Source organism: Neolamprologus brichardi, chromosome 18 (assembly GCF_056152115.1).
Source record: "Neolamprologus brichardi isolate AB-2024 chromosome 18, ASM5615211v1, whole genome shotgun sequence".
NCBI classification, from domain to species: domain Eukaryota; kingdom Metazoa; phylum Chordata; class Actinopteri; order Cichliformes; family Cichlidae; genus Neolamprologus; species Neolamprologus brichardi.
Genome location: NC_142121.1, coordinates 10767679 through 10791741, shown reverse-complemented (window position 1 = coordinate 10791741; position 24063 = coordinate 10767679). Strand labels below are relative to the sequence as shown.

Here is a 24063-nt window from a genome sequence, read left to right as displayed (position 1 = left end):
TCGCTGCGGCGAACTCGAAAGTGAAGCGCTGAAGGAAAATATGAAGATCCAGCATGAAAAGGGCAGCTTCATCAGCTCTGTTGCATCATAGCAAAAGATTTTGTGGCTAAAAACTCCCAGTCAGCTCGAGTCCTGTGTTCACCTGTTCTTCCTGTGGGTACGCCGACTTCCACCCACAGATTAAATAGCGATTCAAACTTGGCTGTAGGTGTGAATGTGGGAGTCTGTGGTTGTCTGCATGTCGCATCTTACACTGGAATAAGCTCCAGCCACTCCACGACACTAAACAGAAGGACCAAAATGGAGGGATATTTATACGAAAGTAGACGACTCTTGAATCTGCTATTTTCTAAAAAGTATAATCTGCAGAAATATAATTGTCATCCATTTCACTTTCTTCCATCACAGGCTTATTTGTGTAGTTACATCATGCATATCTTGCTAATTTCACAGTCTGGCTACTTAGATGGTATTTAAATCGTACACATTCTAGGAAAGAAACTTTGCAGTGGAGCTTTATTGTAATAATAATAACTGAGTATAAATTGCATGCTCATCTTTCCCACCAGAGGAAAACACATGGATGGTGCTCCTGCACAACAACACTGAGCTGACCCGAGTGCGACCGTCTCCAGCTGTGTCCCAGCATTCGGTTCACTTCGACTACTCATCTCAAGAGGAGCAGCTGCTGGCTGCCATCAGCCAGTCAGAGCACTGCGAACAGGAACTGTCCTACCACTGCAGGAAGTCCCGCCTCCTCAACACTTTGGGTAAAGATTTGCTGTTAGTTGCAGTATAACATTATATGTCTTTCTTTATTATTCTGTAGAAGATTATTCTGATGCTGCTCAGCTGGAACAACTGGAAGTGTTACAGTGTAAAAAGCACATAGCTATGAAAATGTTTTTCAACCTGCAAACACTAAACTCTCTTCTGTAGCATGAAGTCTGCCTCTCCTTGGCTCGTTGTTCATTTCCCATTTGCTGCGAGGCAAAACATTTCTTTCCACTTTGACGATGTTCTGTAACATGAGTGCTTGATATTCACTTTGTATTTCCCTCTCTGAAAATAGATACTAGTTTATCAGTTCAGTTTCTGACAGCTTTATCTTAAACAACTTGAATTGCATTGTCTGTTGCTGCTGAAATTTTCTTTATGCACGTTAAACTTCAGTAATTCTCACTATTTAAACATCCTATTTAATCCTCATCCCTGTAATGTTTAAACTGTAGTTAAAATATTGGCGTTGAGGTTTTAACTTGCTTTTTCCTTTGATATGTGTTAAGAAAAAACTGGCAAATAAGACAAAAACTTGCTTTTAATTAATGTGTTTGGGTCAAAAAGGAAAAAAATCAATAAAAACTCGATTAGGCTGACTCTGTTCAGCTGGAGCTCACCACATCATACTCTCAGCCAGAGAACAAACCTATTTCACTCCTTTCTTCAAACTTAGTTTGGTCGCAGGGATTTTCTTGTCTTTCACGAATGATTCAGAAACATTGATTGTTCAGGATTTGTTAAAAACCTCCCCCTTTTGGAATGAGTATTGAGTTGGATTAGTGTTTTCTTTTTCTGTTCATGTGTTTTGTTGTGATTGCATTGACTCAGAGGCGGTGAGTATTAGAAACAGAATTAGAATTACTTTGATCCCTAAGTTGCATTAAATTTGTTTTAGTAGCAGTGGATTCAACAGCTTATCCTTTCAGAGTCCGTGTAAAAGAGCACCCGAACGTTCAGTGTTGAGAAATAAAGAATAACAACATTGATTTAACTTATCAAACGCTGGTCTCATGGCAAATTGTAATGAAATGCGATGCTTGTGAGGGGCAACCCAGCAAACGGATCTTTTTCTAAAGCTTTCCAAAAAAAACTAAACAAAAAAAGGAGGAAATAAAACAATTAACCCTGTCAGGCTCAAATTAAGTTTTTGTTGCTAATGCACAAAAGAATACCTACAGTGGTGCTTCTGAGTAAAAACAACTCATAAAATATGTATGTGGGGTAATCAGGTTGTTAGCTTTTAACTGTTGCAAATCTGCAACGCCTGCCTTGAGAGGGTTAAGAAAGAAAATGTAAAATATTGCTCACATGTGGACTTCAAACTTACTTAGAAGAAGTCCTTTGAGTTTTGTCCTTTCAACAACCCAAAAGTGGTCAAGAAATGTCAGCCTGTAGTAACGAAGCCGACTGACCCTCAGAAATGTCTGTCAGGTGTCTCAGCTAACCAGATAAACAGTTTAGTTTTGTCTTTTGATTGCTACTTGTCCAATGCAGATCAGTGGAAGTCTTGAAAGTTTTTATCAACTCAGGACCTATAATGGAGTATATAAGGGAAAGATTTCAGCCTTGAAGAAACTTTTGGTCTGGTGGGTAATAGAATGATGGATGAAAGTGGGGAAAGTGGTCGAAAAGGAAGAACGAGCGGAGAAATAGAAGTTCCATTATAAGCTCTCTGGCACTCCCTGGGAAAAATAAAGGAGTGCTGACTCAGCAGAGACATCTCCAATCACCCTCTCGCCATCTCTCCACCTACACTCTCTCAAAATGTGAAATACATATTTCAGCTTATACTGTCATCGTCCTCAATATGAAAAACAATATATTCAGTGTTAGGGTTAGAAGCTGGCAAGCATCCCTCCGCCTCAAACACTAGCTTTGTCTTTGGAGGATCATGTGGGCTCTTTCCATGCCGCACTCTATTTTCTCACAGCCCAATCCATCTTGGGCACAATATGGCATCCAAAGAAAGCGCAATAAGGTATGTGTTGTACAAATGGCAACATCCTAGCCTGCATTTGAAAATTGTGCTTAAAAATTTGAGACTCAGTTTTCTTTTAAAAGTTTGAAATAATTCATGACGTTACAACTCCCACATAATACTTAGTGGGTTTAAAATGACCAATCAAATGACTGCAAGCGATTCTACAGTCATTCGATTGGTCAAATGACTGCAGGGGATTCTGGTACAGGTCAAGGCTGTTCTCACAGCAGTGTTTAAATAAAAAAGTATAATTTAAATAAAGTGAGATTTTTTTTTTTTTCTGCTGTAATTTATGTTTGCTGACTCTCTTCTAGGGTTTTCCCACCAATATGTTCACACCTCCTGCGCTTATATGTACTTACATGGAAAAACTTAGGCTGGGAGACCAATAATAAGACAGTTCCCTGCAGAACAGAGCAGATATCAATGACAGCAGACATGACTCTAAGTCATGCAACGCTAATGGTGCTGCTGGGTGACAAAGCGGCTTGCAGATGCTCCAGAATTCTAGGAAAACTAAAGAAAGCTAATAAATCTAACAATCTTGTCTCAAAAAGAGATTTTTTTTCTTAAAGGAGGATCCCCCTTAAAGCTGAAGGTCATTTACAGAGAATAGTAAAATGCTTTTGTCACAAAATAATCAGTCTAGTTGTTGTTGTTTCATTTTGAATTTCTTGATTTTATAGAACCGGACACTTACATAGGAACAAAAATATACAATTTAATTTGACCAAAAACACCCTCTACAAGTTTCCAAATGCAGAACCTTGTCTTTCCATCTCCTGCTTCTTTTTTAGGCTCCGTTTATTGAAATCAGTGAAAACAGTTGTAAGAGAGAGATTTGTCTGTTTCAAGCATTGGAAGCTCCACAGGTTTTCTGAAGATTATTTTTAAAAGGAGGAATTAGATTGATGGTAAATTAAAAGTAAAAAGCCTGCATTTAGAAGGCACGCATGCTGTAGTGAGAGTTCTGATATTTCCTGAGGTTTGAGTAAAGGATCTGCAGAAGTGCATCAGTTGCAGTCAGCTAATTTGGGCTGGCACTGAGAGCAGCAGGCTGAAGTTAAATAAGATGTGCTCAGTCTTTGAGAATAAAGATAAACATTTCTTTGATTTGACAGGAAGAATATCTGTTAGTGTAGGAAAATTATACCAGTTATGAAATGAAAGACTTTGACATTTCCCAATGCGTAAGCAGTCTAGCTGTAGTTTAGATATTAGAGATGCACTGAGTGAATTTTTCTTGGCCGATTATGATTTTTATCTTTGAATTGAGGATATGGATTTTAGCCAATACCAATTTTCCTTATCAGAACAATAATTGACAGGATATACAAAGAAAACTAAACTGTTACTCTATGCAGTATATTATTTTCACAATTACAAAAAAGTTCAACTTTACAGTTTCCTCCAAAACTTCAAGTAAATCACAGGATCTTCTCTCACTGAAACAATTGAAAACAAAATGCTACTGGTGGTAGAAGTGAAAACAATTAGCTGAAGAGGAGCTGCTATTGAACCACCTTTACCCAACACATTTTACCTTACCAAACAAAAGCAGGTGCAACAGATTTACGTAACAACTCTCCATAATGTGTCTGATAGCTGCTTTGATTCTTTGCTTATACCGAGGCTGCTGGCTTGGAGCTGGATCTGAGATCTGCATAACTTTAACTTTAACCACTTTGATTTATGGGTGTCTTTAAAATGTTCTCGTTCAGCAGAGTCGGGATGATTTAGGTTCGATTAGGTTTGTTGTTGAGAACATTATGCGGCAATCTCCTCACAGTTTGATGAACTTTGTGTCTCCACTCAAAATAAAGAACTTATATGCTAATGATGTGTTAGCATGCATCTATGGGTTTGTGTATGGCTGTTTGGCAAGACTGAAATGAACTGGCTCATAATGAGACATCCATGCGACTGACGAGCCAGTCGCTGGAAATCCCTGGCTGTCCATCTCAATTAAATATTTTTAATTTAGCCTTTTGATTGCGTCACGGTTTTTAACTCAGCAATAGGTAAAAAGAAGTAGAAGGATAAACATTTAAGGATTCCTTAGTTGGTGTTATTTAATAATAATAATAATAACAATAATAATAATAATAATAATAGAAGTTGTAGTAGTAAAAAAAATTATGTTGAAGCTACACATGAACATGATTGTGTGTTTCAGAGGGCTCTCCATTTAGCTGGTGGCTCGGCGGTCCAGGTCAAGGTCGAGTCCAGACTTACTGGGGAGGAGCTCATCCAGGAAGCCAGCAGTGTGCCTGCGGCCTGCAGGGCGACTGCGTGGATCTACAACACTACTGCAACTGTGATGCAGATCGCCTGGAGTGGTACTGACCTTTAAAAATTCATAGGCATTATTATTGCTTTGTTCATTTCATGCCAAGTTTGCTCTCTCAACATTATTTCATAAATTAAACTATGGTAGCCCTGCTACAGTCCAACATTAATGATCCATTCTAGTTTGAGGGGTTTCCTCCTCTCTGCGGTAACTTTTGGTTTGTTAGTGATTTGTTTGTACTGGAATGAATTATTTACCAACCACATGCCAGTGTGCAGGGTTTTTTGTCTAACTAATCAACTCAGCGAGTGAGTTTGCTAATGAAGTCTTCTCTGCTAATCAGACAGGTGGAGTTTGGGTTGTAAAACAAAACCTGCAGAGTCTTGGCTCTCAGTAGCACACTCAGCTCTCTACCTGTAATTTAAAAAATGCAGCATCAGCAGGTATTAGGTATGTGCTCTCTCTTTTGGGCTTAGATTTAGAGTTTGTATGATCATTTTTCAGGTTACCTCCCATGCATTTAAAAACGTAGGTACACCAAAAGCTGTAATTTCTAAAAGATAAAAGAAAACACTAAAGTAGGCAGGTATTTATTTCTGATCAAATTCTTGTGTTAATCCTTTCAGATTGTGGGATTAATTATTTTGAATATGACTTGTTTTTGAATACGCGGAGAAACAGACTTTCTAGCCTAGAGTAATAAATTATTGCTCTTTACTTACCGTTCTTCGTGCTGTGAACAATCCTGCTACTTTCATCACACTTCACCTTCTACTTTCTCTCATCTCGCTGTCAAGCTTTTCAGCGCAGACACAGGCTTCACAGATCTGCTTTGCGAGTATGCCACTCATTTCCAGTCTTGGATAAAATTCTCACCTGACAGCGAAACTGTCTTGTAGATTATCTGAACACGTGTGTAAACGGACGGCGCTGCTCGTTCGGCTGTCTGTCTGGAGAGCGCTTTTGGAAAAGGCTGTCACAGAAACTGGCGGAGATGGAGTGTTGAGTGTCAGGTTGGATATGATACGATCTGTCTCGCTGTTAAATTGTCTTCTTGAAAATTTGTCTTGCACATAAAACAGGTTGTGGCAGATTATTACAGCAGTCTAGACTTTTTTTCAGCAGTGCCATTTGCTTGGAGATTTATGCAAGCAAATTAGCCTAATTAGCATACATGTCAAAGCAGTTAATCCCAATAAAAAGTAATTTGTCCTTTTTCATGGTTTTTCTCATCTTCTTCCCTCTCTCCTCATTTTTCTTGCTCCTACTCCAACTTCCTTTTTCATCGATTCCTCTTCTTTCCCGTTTTCCTTCCTAATCATTCTTCATGTGTTTCTTCTCTCCCTTGTCTCCTGCTCTCTCTCAATCTCTCACCACCTTTTCCTTCTCCCTGCTTACTTTTCTCCATCTCTGCTTCCTTTCTCATCTTCCTCTTTACAGGACTGAAGACTCAGGCCTTCTGACACATAAGGACACCCTCCCGGTTAGGTCTTTGGTGCTGGGTGACATCCAGAGGCCAGGGTCGGAGGCTGCCTACCGGGTGGGACCACTCCGTTGCCATGGAGACAGTAAGTCTCCATAACTGCTTGGTTACAGCAGACGGAAAGCTGACAAAAACCATCCTATTTATAGGTTTTATGTGACCACACATCATTATATAAATGACCACCTGGAAGGCAAAACAAAGCTCTCTATCGCTGCCTGCCAGTTGTTTTTTATAACAGGTTTGTTTAGCCAAAATACTGGATGGTTGTTAAATAATATGCACTAATGACTTGCCGTCATTGTCCTAAATCTGCCATACCAAATGTCCACATTGCACAAGTATGCCTGTCTGCAAACTGTAGAATAGAGCAGCATTAAAGCTTAACCATTTAACAGCCCATGTATTTTAATTCGTTTAAATGCTGAATTTGGGCAGTGTTTTTGGAGGTGTTAAGCATCAATATCATTGGTTTAGACGAGTTAAGTTGTGGTCATGCATTAATTTGGACTGGTTTCTGAAAAGTTAACCATCTACTTAATTGGTTTGGACAGCTTTGAACAAGTTTTAACGATGATTTCATCAGTTTGGACAGTTGGTAGGAAGGGCTTAACGATGATTTCATTGGTTTGGACAAGTTTCACTGGGATTAAACATCTATTCCAACTGGATATGTCCCATTTTAATCAAAGCCTAACCTTTGACACTGGAGAATTTCATGGTCTTCACCGTTCTGAAATGGTGACATTTTTAACCAATCACGAAAGGAAATACATAAAGCAGTCTGTTTTATTGTACACTTTGATCCTGGAAGCAGGTTACAGATATGATTTGTCTACAAGATATTTTTAAACATCATGATGCTCTGACTTGGACTTTGCTCTTTTTAGAAATTCAGAAAGTCTATTCAAACACGTTTGTTTCCCTGCTTTTTAGAGGAGGTCAGATGTTTGTGAACAGAAACAGAAGGTTGACAAGCTTGTGGCCCATTTTGGGCAGCTTGTTGGAACTTTCCCTTGAGATCTCAGTCATGTGACACAGATCTATGAATTATGGAAGTAATGCCATTTCCTTGATGAAAAAGATGCTGAGTACTAAATTAAAAAAAAATAGACTAGAAGTTTTTATTAAGTATCAAGCTTAGAAAAAACGATTATGTGTCTAATGTTTAATTAATTATGAATTAAATGGATTCTTATGGGTTCAGCACCTCCTCCTCCTTCTAGCTATCACTAACATAACTGTTACTAATCCATGTTTCCTTTTAAGTCTTTATTCTCTGTTAACTGCTTCTCATTAAGAATAAAATACAAGGTAAATCAAAGTCAAAGTATCGCACCGACTTTGTTCTTCTTTTCATTGATTGTTGTTCCAGTCACTGTGTAAATGCTTCACAACATTGATAAATAAGTGTTATGAGCTACATTTAATGTTCATGACACAAAGTTTTTATCATGCTTCTTAGAGAACTTCTGGAATGCCGCATTTTTCGACAAGGAGACGTCGTACCTGCACTTCCCCACCTTCCATGGAGAGCTGAGCGCCGACATCTCCTTCCTTTTTAAAACCACGGGCTCCTCTGGTGTGTTCCTGGAAAACCTGGGCATCAAAGACTTCATTCGCATCGAACTGAGCTGTGAGTACTGTAGGAGCTTGAGGGCACCAATTTAATGAGGATTAGAGCGATGTGTCACTAAAACCTGGAAGTTAAAGTTTTAATCTGGATTTGTGTAAACCCAGAGGTTAAAGACTTTATCTGTGTCAATACTGTCCTGTAGGCACAAATATTACATTTTTAAAACATCACTGTATCTTTCTGTGTCTTGCACAATCTGAATGCAAACAAGCTACATTAAGTTGACGCAAGGACACCATTTGTAACTTTGGCAATGGTTTGCTGCAACGTTACCCTCGATTCTTCCGGGACACCGTCAAACCTAGCTGCAGGAAACCGAATAATGACGATATCTGAATCATCACAATCATCATGCCAACAGTTCGGGATAAAGTCGAGTACCTGAACTCAACCTTACATGCAGGAATTTTAATTCCAAACAAAAATAAGCTAACACTTTATTTGTTTATGTTCTGCCCAACTCTGCTTAGATCAGCAGGCTGGGTTTGTGGCCCAAAGAACTGCTGCCAACAGGGACGCTGCAGAGCGCCCTCTGGTGGACAAAATGTGTAGCATCAACAGTCATAGCATGGCTAAAGGGTGTTTCTCTTCTTTACTTTTGAAATTTTCATTTCTAAATGCTAGCTTTCTGTGCTACCTGCAGAATCTTCTAGCAACTTAATATTTAATGAATAATCGTTTTTGAAAATATTTAATTTAATGGAGACATTTAGCCAGAGGAAGCCAGAAGAAGAGAATTGTGGCAGTCTTTGGCATGGCTATGGACATCACTTTTTTATTGTGCAAAAGGACAAGAATGTGATGGTAAAGTTGAAAATGCATCTACAGAAACAACTCCATTATGCTGCTAACACAGCTTTGGCGCTTTGCTAACATCTGCACAGACAGCGTGCTGATGCTAAGTAGCCAAGAATACATGTGTGATGTTAAAGCTGAGTGAACTGTAGCCTGTAGGTTTATATTGTTAAATAGTAATTATGAGACAAAGCCACACAGCAATTAATTTGTATGCACATAATGTCTTTGATTTGCTGTTTAGCAATGGTGGCGATAGATGATTGGTACCAATTAGTGATGTTCGATTCGTGAACGAATCGTTCAATACTCGAGAATCACTTTACTGACTCGTGAATCATGATTCACAAGCCCAACTAACTCACTGACTCATCCCTGTTGCTGTTAGCAAACTAATTCCAACAGCCAGTTTCTCAACAAAAGCATTTCTGCTCTGAACTGGAAGAAAAAACCCTGAGTAGAAGCTCACATCAAGAAAATAGCTCCTCAGTTCACAGTAGCATCGCTCTGCTAACATGCTAACAGCACATTTGACCTACTCACCCCCTCCCTTCCTGTGCTGAATCGTAAGCGTAAGCGAATCACTCAGGACTCGCTCACCCCCACCCTCCTGTGCTGAATCATAGAGCGAACGAATCACTCACTTACTCACTAACCCACTCCCTCCTGTGCTGAATCGTAAGCATAAGCGAATCACTCAGGACTCACTAACCCCCTCCCTCCTGTGCTGAATCGTAAGCATAAGCGAATCACTCAGGACTCACTAACCCCCTCCCTCCTGTGCTGAATCGTAAGCGTAAGCGAATCACTCAGGACTCGCTCACCCCCTCCCTCCTGTGCTGAATCATAGAGCGAACGAATCACTCACTCACTCACTCACTCACCCCCTCCCTCCTGGCTCACAGCTTCTTCTTCTTCTTGGTTGGCAACCAATGTTAAGGTGCATTACCGCCCCCTGGCTCACAGCTCAGTGGACATTTAGATGAGAAAATATATATTTAACACATTTAAGGAAAATACTAATAAAATACAAATAAACAAAATAAATGTTTATTAAGCAATTTTGATAGGAAATTGCTTAATTTTAGAAATGTTTTTGCTCTTTTTTGCTCTATAAAATAGTTGTTTTTTTAAGATTCATTCATCTTAGCAGTGGGATTTACATGAAAAGAGAAACAAATTAAGTTTGAGTGAAAATGTAAATTTTTTGCACTCTCTGGTCAACTGACTCAGTGAATCAAATGACTCAAAACATCCGATTCACTTTGGTGAGTGACTCATTAAAACCCGATTCAGTAAAAAGAATCAAATTTACCATCACTAGTACCAATGTGAACCGAGTGGGAATCAATAAGAGAATTGATTGAACTGATAAGTTGAAATTCTTCTTTTCCCCCATCTAATGGGAACCCTGATTTACAGAATGAGTGTACCCTAAGAGTTTAAACTAAAAAAAAGTTGATTAGGTAAGTGTTTATGTCTTTTGAGTCTGGAAATCTGTTTCTTTTTAAACTCAGAAGTGTCACTCCACGCTGGCCATCAGACAGAGTGCATGTTTAAGTCATGTGTCCATCTTCTATATACTTTCTATAGTGTCATTTAGGAAATAGCAGAACTACACTCATGGATGCTCATTACTTTGCCTACAGCACTGACTGCAGTGCAGCAAAGTGACAGGTACACATTTATGAGCCAGTTTTATAGTCAGTTTAGTTTGAGGTTAGTTTGCAGTGTTATCGCTGCACTGCTTTTTGCATTTTCCTAAAAAATAGATTTAAAGGGACACATACACAGCTGAATACAGGGACAGTGCTGGAGCAACAGCTTTTCTCCTCGGGGAAATCACTGTCAGCGAGGTTGTTTCAGATCTGAACAGTGTTGCTTTGTTGGCAGCTGCCTCAGATCACTCTGTAACGCTGCAGCTGGGCCTGAGAACAATTTCTAAATGAAGTCACTGCAGGATATTGTTTCATCTTGTTCTGTGCTCACAGAGTAATACATCTTCTCCTTCCAAACCATGAAGGATGAGAGTTTGTTACACAACTGCCATCATGTCTTTTTGTTCGGATGAACACCGCAGGAAGCTTTTTTTCTCGCGGATGTGCAAAAAGGTGCAGCACTTTAAAATGTGATTAGACTTTTCACTTCCTGCTCAGTGTTACCAAAACTGCTTCCATGGTTTCTGTCAGAGCTTGGTGAAAGGATGATCTATACCATGACACTATAGATTTATCAGCCAGCTAGGATTTAGTTACAGCCTTTATTTCATATATCATATATATATATATTAGGGATGCAACGATACAACAAAATTCACGGTTCGGTTCGATACTTTGGTGTCACGGTTCGATATTTTTTCGATACAAAAAAAATGTTCATGCCTTTTTATTAATTTGTCATTTATTAAATTTTCACGGCACATTCTGCACCACATCTCTGTGCGTTCATCATTTGTTTGAAGCCAGCTCACCTCCTGCAACCACTTTTCCGAGAATACGCGCTTCTTTTGTGGTTCGGACTCCTTCTGACATTTCTTTGGAGGTGGAGGAACATCACAGTAATTGCTTAAAGGAGCTTCTTCGACATCTTTAAGAGTTCTAAACAAATGTCTGTCCTCTTCCTTAAAATCTTATGTACGCAAACACGCGTTGCAACTTCTTATCTTGTGCGGGTTTTTATTTTGACAGCGAATGCGCACCTGCGGACCACTTATGTGCAGCCCTGGTTATTTAGCTCGTCATATTGCAGCCACAGAAATTCTTTTGTCCATGAAACCATAAAGCTGCACTTTCTTTTTGCCTTATAGTCTGATTTGTCATAACCTTTCCGTTTTGTCACTTCTTCACCCTGACCTGTCTTATTTGGCTCAGCAGAACTAAAATATATATCCTGCTGCTTTTACACACGCACTAACATAACGCTCAGCGATTCTCTGCGCGATCAACCTCTCACATGTTTAAGCTTGCTGCGGGAGATTTCACTTGTCATGTTTGCATAGTAAGCTAACGATTGATAAGACGATGTCAGAGGAATTGGTGCGCAAATTATCATCACTCACCAATCAGTACTGTCGCTTTCTATACACAGTTCACGCGATTGCAAGGTGAAAGCAAAAAACAAGCGCAAATTCAAACGCGATTTCAGTATGTCACATATTGACAGTGGCCGATGCCAATGACATAATTACCCAGCTACATTTCCGAAAGAATGCAAAAGCATTGACATATATTTTTCCTTCCTACGATAGGCCGACGGGCAGGGCAGAGATAGATTTTGGTAGCCCGACTGGAAAAAAGCCCCAGGACGTCGGGCTAGCGATTTTGCGAGCCCTGTATCTGATTGAGGAATCACTCATCTTTGGAAAAGAGAGTTTATTATGGAGAAATGTCTCTTTCCAAAATAAAAGCTATACTATACGCTTCTTCTGGGCTATATTCTCAGCAGCATATTAAACATATCAGGTCCCCATAAGGAGAATCATGTGCTAACGGCTGTCTAAATGACTCGGGTAAAGTTTGTAGCATGCGTGCTTGTTTTTGTCTGCTTCCACTTGTCTTTGCACTAGGATGATGTCGGAGTAAATGTGCAGTCATATTGGTTGTGTTCCCACTAGTGCTGTCAGCGTTAATCTGAAATGACGTTAAGGTCACAACACGGCAAATCTCCGTTAACGAGCTACCGCGGATCGCCTCATGAGTGGGGCTGGAAGACGTCAACACATTAACGAGCTAACTGCGCTAACACACTAGTTCCCACCAATTGAGCATTGCTGGCACATCCAACATACTGTTTTACTTTTGTCCATGACGCGCTTACCTTCAGGGTCATACGTCACATGAAAACCAAAATAGTTCCAAACGCCAGATCTGAATGAGGGTGGGGGAGGTTCAATTTGCCATGTTGCAACGAGCTTAACTTCTGTCTAGCTAGCTTGCCCTGCGCTCAGTGAATCTGTGTTCGACTACTCCGCCTAGGCTGCACTGTCGAGCGCAGATCCACTGAGCGCTCAACACAGACAGCACCGTCAGAAGGAAAGTTGATAAAATAAATTAAAAATGTTGTATCGTTCGATACATATGCGTACCGAACCGAAAGCACTGTATCGAACGGTTCGATATCGATACGAGTATCGTTGCACCCCTAATATATATATAGATCTGTGAGTTGCTTCATCACAATATAGCCATACTGTGTGTGTGTTCGTTCTCCATCAAGTCATTTGAAAAAAAAAAACCTGAGTGTTACGCACTATGTGCATCAGCAAACAGTGACACCGCTCTGTAACTTTACATGACCTCCCACTTCATGGCTTTCACAGTTGCTATGGTTACTAAACACTCCCACTTTGCAATAATATAATTTACAGTTGATCAGTGGATATCTAGAAGGAAAGAAATTTCACAAAGTAACTTGCTGCAACAGTAGAATCCTGTTACAGTATAGAAAATCCTTTATTTCACAAATGGTTATGAAGACAAACTGGAGAGCAAGGTGCTTCATTTTTTTATACCTGTGGCAGTAGAATTAAAAACACCTGAATTCAAAGTCCATAATGTATAATTTATGATACTCCAAACGTGTTCGTCTGCATACGTGTTTCTGTTTGCAGTGGCACTTTCACCCACTACAAATGTGCTCCCAGGCCATCCTCCAAAACCCCATCTGTACGTTGGGCCGTGGATGACTGATGCGTCGGTCAAATGCTGATTGGTTGGCAAATGGACCGGAATAGGGAAGGGAGTGACAGCAACTTTACCAAGAATTGGAGAAACTTGAAAAATCTTGAATTTGACTTGAGAAGAAAAAGATTTAAAACAATACAGCATGAAAAGTAGAGGCAAACACTCAGTTTCACTTCAGGTCTCTATTAGGGGTGCAACGATACACAAAATTTACGGTTCGGTTCGATACTTTGGTGTCACGGTTCGATATTTTTCCGATACAAAAAAATGTTCATGCTTTTTTAAACTTGTCATTTATTAAAATTATAAATATATATTTTAACTCAAAAGTACAGTTTTTAAATTTAATGTTGCTGAAACAACAAAGTAATAAAAAATAAATCTATCTGATTGAGAAATCACTCATCTTTGGAAAAGAAAGTTTATTACAGAGAAATGGCTCTTTCCAAAATAAAAGCTATACTATACGCTTCTTCTGGGCTATATTCTCAGCAGCATATTAAACATATCAGGTCTCCATAAGGAGAATCATGTGCTAACGGCTGTCTAAATGACTCGGGTAAAGTTTGTAGCATGCGTGCTTGTTGTTTTTGTCTGTTTCCACTTGTTTTTGCACTCAGATGATGTCGGCGTAAATGTGCAGTCATATTCATTGTGTTCCCACTAGTGCTGTCAGCGTTAATCTGAAATGACGTTAACGCCACAACACGGCAAATCTCTGTTAACGAGCTACCGCGGATCGCCCCGTGCTTCAGCTGGATGCCGTCAACACGTTAATGAGCTAACTGCGCTAACAGTAGTTCCCACACATGTAATTGAGCATTGCGTGGCACATCCGACATACTGTTACTGTGGCATACTTTTGTCCATGACGCGCTTACCTTCAGGGTCATACTTCACATGAAAACCAAAATAGTTCCAAAGGCCAGATCTGAATAAGGGTGGGGGAGGTTCAATTTGCCATGTTGCAACGAGCTTAGCTTCTGTCTTGCTAGCTTGTGCTGCGCTCAGTGGATCTGCGCTCGACAGTGCAGCCTAGGCGGAGTAGTCGAACGCAGATCCACTGAGCGCTCAACACAGACAGCATCGTCAGAAGAAAAGTTGATAAAATAAATTAAAAATTTTGTATTGTTCGATACATATGCGTACCGAACCGAAAGCACTGTATCGAACGGTTCAATATCGATACGAGTATCGTTGCACCCCTAGTCTCTATATATTCTAACTTCACTGCTTCCTGCAGCTGGCTGATAGATGTACAACAGATGGTCTCTGCAGGTTGTTGGACAGACTGTGACCGAGGTGTGGCCTAATACTTTTGCCTGTATAATGTTACTGTATTGGGTGACTTTTATTGAGCCACTCTTTGGAATATGTGAATTGGGGGCATGCTAGCGTTGATTGACAGGCAGCTGAACCTGATTTATGCCTTCTAGAACATTTTTTTATTGAATTAGTTAACAAATACAAAAGCCTGCTGTATGGTGGTGACAGCCCCTCCAAAACATTAGTGTTGTACTTTTGGGTATTCTAGTTTTGGTGAGTAAAATATAAGTACTGTATTTTGGCAGGTGTCTGTGTGTTGAATCCATATAGTTTATTGATAGTTTTAAGAATGTGATATCTGACATATTTTTCCAAAAGAGAAGTGTTTCCACAGTCACTTTAACATACAGATAAAATACCTGTAAGTACTACAGTATACTATAGAGCAGAGCTCTCAAACTTAAATGAGCCGTGGGCCACTGCAGGCACTGTCGTGTCATGTGAGGGCCACTTTAGTGTTCAAGTACTTCAAAGGAAAACAAGAAAACACCCACAAATATTTCAGAAAATGAAGTGTTTTGTTTGCTTTTTTTCAAATTTCAAATTGTATAACATGACAAAACTGTAAGCGTGAACACAATTTATTTTTCTCACTTTTAACTAACTGAAGCCTTTCATTGAACTACCAAATAAACAAATTGGTGCTGTCTTTCTGGCCAGGAACATGGAAGCACAATTTTGTTCGTATTTAACAAAATAAAAATGCAGACATGAGTGTACACATTAGTTTCTGACTACTAGTGAAAATTGTTTTCTTTTAATTAATTCCCTCACTGAACTAACACAACCAAACCCTCAACATGTTTGTGCTCTCTGCTCATATTGCCGTCATATTAAATCATTTTTGCTCTGTAAAGAACTTGTTTTAACATTGCACACAACAATAAACAAATCCTCCCTAACAAAAAAAGTAACTTCAAGGGTCAAATTACATTATATTTCTTCATATCAATATACGGGCTGAAAGTAGGGGTGATGTGGGCCCTAAGTGGCCCCTGGGGCGCGAGTTTGAGACCCCCGCTATAGAGAGTTGCACAATGAAATACACAGATTTTAATTTGTTAGTATTTACTAAAAGCTTCTTAATTAATATGAGGTTGTTTCTAATGAATTGTTGTTGTTTTTTTATTTTAAAAGGAGGACCCTCTTAAAGCTTAAGGTCATTTATACAGAATACTAAAAGACTCTTATCACAAAATAATCAGTCTAAATTTAACAGCCTATGAGTTTTGTGATTTAATTTATATAACGATCCATATAATTATTATTAAAAAGCGTTCTATTAATCAGTTAATGAAATCCCGCTGTTTTCCTGTCTCTTGCTACTTTTTCAGCCTCCACTCAGGTGGTTTTCTCCTTTGATGTTGGTAACGGCCCGCTGGAAGTTCGTGTCGAGTCAAGCGTCCCGCTGAATGACAACCGGTGGCATCGAGTCCGAGCTGAGCGGAACGTCAAGGAAGCGTCGCTTCGACTGGATGAACTTCCTGTCGCCACGCAGGAGGCGCCAGCTGACGGACACTTCCACCTGCAGCTCAACAGCCAGCTGTTCATAGGTGAGAATGACATGGATGCATTTGCACACAGTTTTTGTTTGTTAATAGTAGTACTGCTGGTTTTGGTGTCTTTTTTTTTTAATGTCTCTTTTGTTTAAGGAATACTGTCTCCATATATTCCCCTGCACTTCTTTAGAATATAATATACGCAGTCTATATCTCAGACAATATCTTCTTTGTTCTCCGGGGAACAGTAGTTCAGCTCAGTGTTTCTGTACTGCTCCTTCTAAAGTCTGCTTTTAGCTTTTAGTCCTTTTCTTTCCTCCGTGTCCCCGTAGTGTAACTCTGTGCTTCCCACTTAAGTTCACATCAGATGTCACTGTAGGAATTGTTGTGCTGTACAGGGCTATTTCTGGTTCCCAAAGGCTTTGGTTTAGAACATTTCATTCTCACGGTAGCTCGTATAGCCATCTGTGCCAGGAAGTAGAGCTACCTCAACTTTTAGCTTTATTTTAAATGTTTGGAACCCGTAGGTTACAGTCGGCATTGCAGAGACGGAAAAAAGTAAAATATGGAAAAAATACGGACTCGTATTTGCATGTGTAGCATTAAATAGTCAGCTGTTGAGTTTTAATTCATTCTTGAGTGCTTTTGTGTTCTTGTTGCTGTTGTGTTTTTGTTCTCGCTATAGTTTGTTAAATTCAGGCGTTTTCTGGATTTATTTGTTGGTTCATCATCCACAAATTTAACCTTAATGAACAGTAAAAATTTGTGTTCAGCACATTAAGCCGAACACTAATTAGTAATGCATGTTAGCGTTGATGAAGCACTGATAGTTAGGATTTTTGTTGTGTTTTGCAGAATGGTTGTTGTGTGTCTTTCCGACGTTTAGGCCAGGTGCAGAATAATAGATACAGTGCACAGACCATTTTATTGGAGTGTTTAGCTGGCAAATATCCAATCTAACAAAGAAGTTCTATTGTTTACGAGGAAAAAACCCCACACAGAATTAAATTGTGCTGATATATATATTCTTTCAAACATCCCTGAGGATTAATTATTAATAAAAAACAATTCTGTTGGTTTCGTCGAGCCATTTTTCACAGACACCAAAATGCCCAGCTGCTGTTTGGAACCAGAGACTTTTATTGTGTTCGTTTGTTGATACCCCGTATAAACAGTGCAGTTGCTCCTGTAGAGGCTCTCAAACAGACGGTGAATAGATCCACTCAGGGGGTCCTGATTACCTTTAGAAAATATATATAATAAAACTAAGTTAAAGGAATATGAATGAACCAAAAACAAGAGCTTTTTTTTAAACCAATATTTCAACCAGTATCTGGATTCTTAACGATTTAAAAAATCATGGTGCTTTTTTTTCCACACACACTTCTTCATTGACTCTGATTATCATCTATCTCACATCCACACCACAGATTTAGAAGCACCAGTTAACCTCACGTGCAAACTTGGAGAAACCCCTCACAGGTGCAAGCAGTAGATGCCAACTCCAGAGAGAGAGGGCCAAGGAAAGATGCTGACTACTGCACCATCAAAGCCTATACAAGCCTTGTTTTTTTGGCTTCTAAGCTAACGTTGGGTGGAAAAATAAATTTTAAAGATTAGTAGTCCACATTTTTTTTACTACTGTTTATATAAATCCTGTTGCCTGATCATTTCTAAAAAGCTGACTTGGTGGGAGAGAGTGTTTTTAGAGGCTCCTAGAAAGCTAATGCTTGTTTTTGACCCTAAAGTGTGTTTCACAAGTGCAGCCTATCAGCTCCACTGCAGGATGTCTATGAAAGCCAAAACCCAGCCAACACCCGGGACCAGTTGAGAGATTAAGTAGAGGTTTTACCGTCTATTTTTGATTTGAGCTCTACCAGTTGAGCTCAGTTGAGATCTACAAGATAATTTTGACTTTTCAACTTCTTGGCTCTAGGTCAAATGAACTGTGAGTGAGATTTTTAAAAAAAATAAAATTTTAAAAGTACAAGAGAAGCAAATCTTTTTTTCTTTGTTCAGATTATTTTCTCCTAATTTTGCGAGAAAGACTTGGATTCAAAAGCAGGTCCCACGTCTGGTTTCCTCTTTCAGAGTCTTACTTTAAAGGACAAGAAATCCTCTACAACAGAGTGCTAAACTGTTCTTGGCCAGATGCCACCAGCTCTTCAGTATTATTGAATATTGAATATGAAAGTGCTGAGGCCATGGTTCTGACCACTGAACAATAATCACAATAAATAAGCATGCAGTAGGGAGTTGTGATTATCTATATAGTAAATAATCACAACTATATATATATATATATATATATATATATATATATATAGCCAGCCCATGGTGTGATTTCTTGCAGCAATAAGCTTTAAATAAACTGCAAAAAACTCTAAACCTCTAAGTTATTCATTTCGCACTTCATCAATGCCGCAGCCCTATTTAACTTACAGCCAGTACAATTCTACAATTCAAGTCTTATCATTCTGTAAATATTTAGTCTTTCACTTCTTATCAGTAATCACACTGAAGGGGAAACAAGCCAACAAACTCTGAAATTATCTGATGGTCACAAGAACAGACAAATCAAGGAGTTTGGCTGAATGTGTTTAACCAATAGGCTTTTTGTAAATTAACTGTGCCTCACCTACAAAGCAGAGCAGGCAGCAGGTGGCAGAGAAAAATATCTGCTGTCAGTTTGCTGCTTCCTATATATTATGGTTCTTCTGCAACTTGTACACTGTCTCCAGCGGCTGTTAAATCTGATGAGTTAGCCTCTTAAAGTGCTATAAAGTCTGTGATCTCTCTTTACGAATGGTCATGGTCAGTTTCACATGAATTCTCCTCAAATTAGCATCTCTTTATGGCTGTATATAAATCACCTGACCCAACCTGTCCCTCTCAAACAAAGTAACTCAACCAAAGACATCAATAGAGGAAATAATTACAAAAACAACAGGTTTCAGTGTCTAACCCCTCACCCTCACAGTCATGGCGGAAGGTTGCACTTTCCTGAGTGTGGTTCTGATAGAGGTCACTTCCTGTTAAAATGGAGTTCTTTATCCCCACATTCACAGAGTGCTTGCTTGATCAAGCTGTGCTGTCTTTTTCTTAAAATATAAAGAACATCAAGATTACTTTTGCAATAAACTGACAGTAAATTTAAAAAAAAAAACACAGGTGGTTCATACTGTAGCTTTTCTTTAAACAGCAAGCAGTTATACTCTACTGTTTATACTGATAGTTTATGTCAGTAATTAAAATAGCAGCAGTTGACATCAATTAATACCTGGATGGATGCTAGCTACATTACCTGGTTTGTTGTTGGTTCTCTTTTTGTTTCTATATTTTATTTTATTAGCTTTATTTGTGCATTAATGTTTTAAATATCAGCAATGATGTTGTTGAGCAGAAGACTCATAATTTGGCACCAAAGTAAATAAATTGATTAATGACTTGTAATTGTTGAGATTTATTTATTCATTTACGCTGCTTTTGAAGGGCAAACACATTTTGCTTATCATCAGTGACAGGGTCTTAGATATGCACACCTTTTCCAGCAGTTTATTTATGAGACATTTTTCTTCACGTGTTTTTTTTTTTTTTTTGTGTGTGTGTGTGTTTTTTGGGTTTTTTTTCACAAACCTGAATTTTTTTGATCCATCCCTTTCTTGGATGGATCTACATTTTTGGCACAGGTTTTACAAATGCCTTACCTGCCACAGCCCTCCCATTTATCCGGGCCTGGGACCAGCAGCAGGAGTAGAATGGCTTGAGACCCCCCAAATCACATTTTGAGTAATATTTAAATGAATGCCTCGAGGCTGTTGTGGGGCTATTTGGCATCAGCTTAATAACACATGCTGTCCAGTTTGATTTTCTACGCAAGGCCTCAAGGATCACGTCTACATATGTCTAAAAAATTTGGTTTGGATACAGATCCCTCAATAAATTGTTCAATTTTGTTGGGGGGTTTTTCCCAGTAAAATTTCGGTTTATTTACATGTGCCCCTTTCTTTTTTCCTATCACCATCATCAGATCAAAACTGTAACTATATTGTCCAGTTTTTTTGGTTTATCAGTAAATATATGCTAGAATGGATAAATAAAACTAATGACATTCCCATCAACCCTAGCTGTACTTTGAATTTTGTGCAAATTTGCATGCTAATAAACTACGATTAAGATGCTGAACATTAGCTGCTAAACACCAGCATGACAAGCTGATGTCAGCATTTCTCTCACCACCACGGTGCCTAAATACATCCTCCACACAGCTCCCAGCATGGCTGTAATCTCATATCTTGTTTTTTATTAAGCCCTCCCTGACAGCTGGGTGGCTCCTTACTTCTACCTCTCCTCCCCCCAGTTTGTACCAAACTATCTCACTTTAAAAGTTAAAAATATCAAACCTCTACAGGGTAATATGTCATCCAACACGTTTCTTAAAAGATATCATTCAGCTATATTACACTCATAATAATCCCCACAATTATTAATAAGATTTTAAGTGTAAAAGCTATATATGAAATGTAACCCTTTTAGTGTCTTGGCGGGGGGGTGACTTTAAAGCCGTGTTCAGATTTCTCTCTACATCGTCAGTATCTCACCGCGTCCCTCCTTGTTCACATAGTATGAAAGGCTGAATATTAAGTTATTTGCATTCACAAGCCTCAGCATGGGCGTGATTCCATTTACAATCCATTTTACCACATGAATTGTATTTGTAAGACTCCATTTGTAAGGCAAAACTGTTCTATTGTGTAAATTATAAGCTCCTGTGTTGGTTTGTATAAATTCACAAGCCATATTTCAATGTATGCTGTACTTATGTGCCATAATCCTGCCTTGCTTTATAAGGCAGCGGATTCCATTGTCTTGATTAATAAGCCGTGTTATTGCTTTGCATGGATTTATAATCCCCAGCATGCTGTTTGCGTTGGAGGTGCTAAAAATCCACACACAGCAATTTAAAGTGAGCTCGGCAATTAGCTCAGCAGAAATCACTTCCTTTGTGAAGGTTAGGAGCAGTTGTTTTGTTTTGTTTGGATAGCTGAGCCTTTGTATATTTGTGCAGCATCACTATCCACCAACTGTGGTGCACAGTTTATTCCTCCATGCTGGGATGTGTAGATGAGACTCCATCCTCTACAAGGATTTTCAGGATTCCTTTGATCTTCCCTTCATATCCCTCGAAAAGCAGCTGCATTGGCACTAGATTGTCCTATTATAGACAGTGCGGTGTGCACGGTATCCTGTCAAGTCAAGGTTGTTATTTTTCTTCTAATCCCCTTTGAAGCGCAGCTTAGTGGGGGTTTTTTTTTTTTGGGGGGGGGGGGTTCGGGGGACCCTGATGTGTTGATCTAATTTGATTACATTGATTATGAAAAGTCATATGCTTTATACGAGGCATATTCAACCTGCATGTTAAACCAGTGATGACAAAATAATTTTTTTTAAAAATCATTGTTCACTAGACTGTTCATATCCTGTTCATCAGAGTTCACATTACAAATGTTATACACAAAACAAAAATTTGTAAACTGTAATTCCAGCAGAGGAATGGACAATTAGAGGTTAATTCAAAGTGTTGAACTGGCATTGCATAACATTTTACTGGAACTCTCAATATGAGGTCCAAAGACATGCTCATGTAGGTGGAAGTCATCATTAGGCTGAAAAAAAAAAGAGGGATAGCAAAAGTTTTATCAGAGGTCAACTGATCACTGCATACATTCCTAAAATGAATGAATGCAATGACCAGCGCAAGAACACCAAAAGGCCTGAAGACTTATGTGGATGATCAAAGAATTATTTCCATTGTTTCCATTTCCATCTAGCTAGATTAAAAACACTCATTAGGAGGATAGACTTATCTTTGTTAAGTTCAGGAGATGCCCTCATGAATGATGAGGAGGAGGCTAAGAATACAAAAAAAGTATGGGCAAAGAGAGAAAAGCTCATGAGCCAAAGCATACCACGTCATCTGTCAAACATGATGGAGCCAGTGTTATGGCCAGTGGAACCGGGCAACAACTGCTTATTAATGACTTCTTAAGTGAATTCTGAAGTGGAGAGCTTTTCTGTTTTCTGAATATACCGCCAAAGAGACAAAACGGTAATTTGTTTAATTATTATGCTCAGTATTTTCTCCCTGTCTATGTTCCATCCTTCCTCTCTCATTTGTTTTACTTGAATTCAGAATTTATTTCTTTTTTGCAGGATAAATGGAGAGAAATCATAGCCTCCAGTTGTAGTTTGCACTGTATTTTTCACACTTTAACCATTGCTCAGCAAGACTCAAGTCTTTGCACACGAGTCAACATCTTCCTTGCAAACCACCACAGCAACCCGCTAAAGCAATCACAAGGAGGTTTTCAGTCCAGCACTGTGTACCATTCGGTGCCCAGTTTCACATAACAACTGCCAGAAACCACTTAGCAACCAACAGTGTTGGGGAGTAATGGAATACATGTACCGCCGTTACGTATTTAAAATGCAAAATATGAGTAACTGTATTCCGTTACAGTTACCGTTTAAAAGGGTGGTATTTAGAATACAGTTACTTTGTTGAAATAAATGGATTACACGGCGGTACTTCCCTGTTTCATAATGTGGCGGTCAGGCCTGTTTGGGTTTTGTTTGACAGCTACGTTCTGTTGTTCCAGGTGGCAGCGTTATGGTTGCCATGGTTACAGGGTGCCGCTCCTTCTCTGCGTGTTTCCTGGGTAAGAGAGGCCTTTTTGTTGTTGTTGTGCTAAGCTAATAGGCAGAATGCTACAGGTATAGCTCTAAAGAATGTAGCATCACAGGCAGTGTAGTCCGTGCTGCAGGGAGAATGGACTGCCATACACGTTATGTGTCTGTGAGCGAGGGAGGGAGAAAAAGGAAAAGTACGAGCTGTCATTGAGCAAAAACGGAAGCTGGAAGCATGTAAATATAATAATAACCACTGCAGCCAAGAAGAGTGCCTGACGAGCCCAGTTGTAAGTAAGCTATTAAGACTCGACTGTACACCGTGTTCGTGTTTTCCTCCAAAAACAATAAGTTCCGTTTGAGCAGCCTTTCAACGCCTCTCTCTGTCTCTCGCTAGCAAAGTTGACCCCAGACAACAAAGTAAAGCTAGTTTTCGGCTACGAGCCGACACAGAACCCACCATATTAGCCAGAGGTCCCTTTACTACGGTTCGGAGCCGCGGACCTTCAGTAACAGTAATAAATCACAGCAATAGTACATTCATGTAGTTGTAAACAGCATGATAAATAATCCAAAGTATTCAGAATACATTACTCTCATTGAGTAACGTAACGGAATACGTTACAGAATACATTTTGGGGCATGTATTCTGTATTCTGTAATGAAATACATTTTAAAAGTAACCTTCCCAACACTGGCAACCAATCAGGGAATGAACCATTCTTCCCTAGCAACCTGTAGCTATCAGAGGGCCACAAACATGTTCCTAGGCATGTGTGATTATTGCCTTACTTCCAGTGTTTTTTTTAATGCTACCTTTTTTCTGCTTTTATATGCCCCTGTGTTCTATTCAGTAAAGATTATAAAAATATTCTTACCCTCCAGCTTGCACACACAGTTATTG

At 39.2% G+C, this 24063-nt stretch overlaps 1 protein-coding gene across 1 annotated transcript in view; it reads left to right on the top strand.

The window, feature by feature from the left end:
- The window catches only part of LOC102798502 (contactin-associated protein-like 4), a 155729-nt gene that overhangs the window by 105001 nt on the left and 26665 nt on the right, over positions 1-24063 (top strand). Inside the window, exons 13-17 of the mRNA XM_087831495.1 lie at positions 570-770; positions 4938-5100; positions 6492-6619; positions 8000-8170; positions 16308-16526. Coding sequence (XP_087687621.1) covers positions 570-770; positions 4938-5100; positions 6492-6619; positions 8000-8170; positions 16308-16526 — 882 coding nt within the window. The remainder of the gene's footprint in view (positions 1-569; positions 771-4937; positions 5101-6491; positions 6620-7999; positions 8171-16307; positions 16527-24063) is intronic.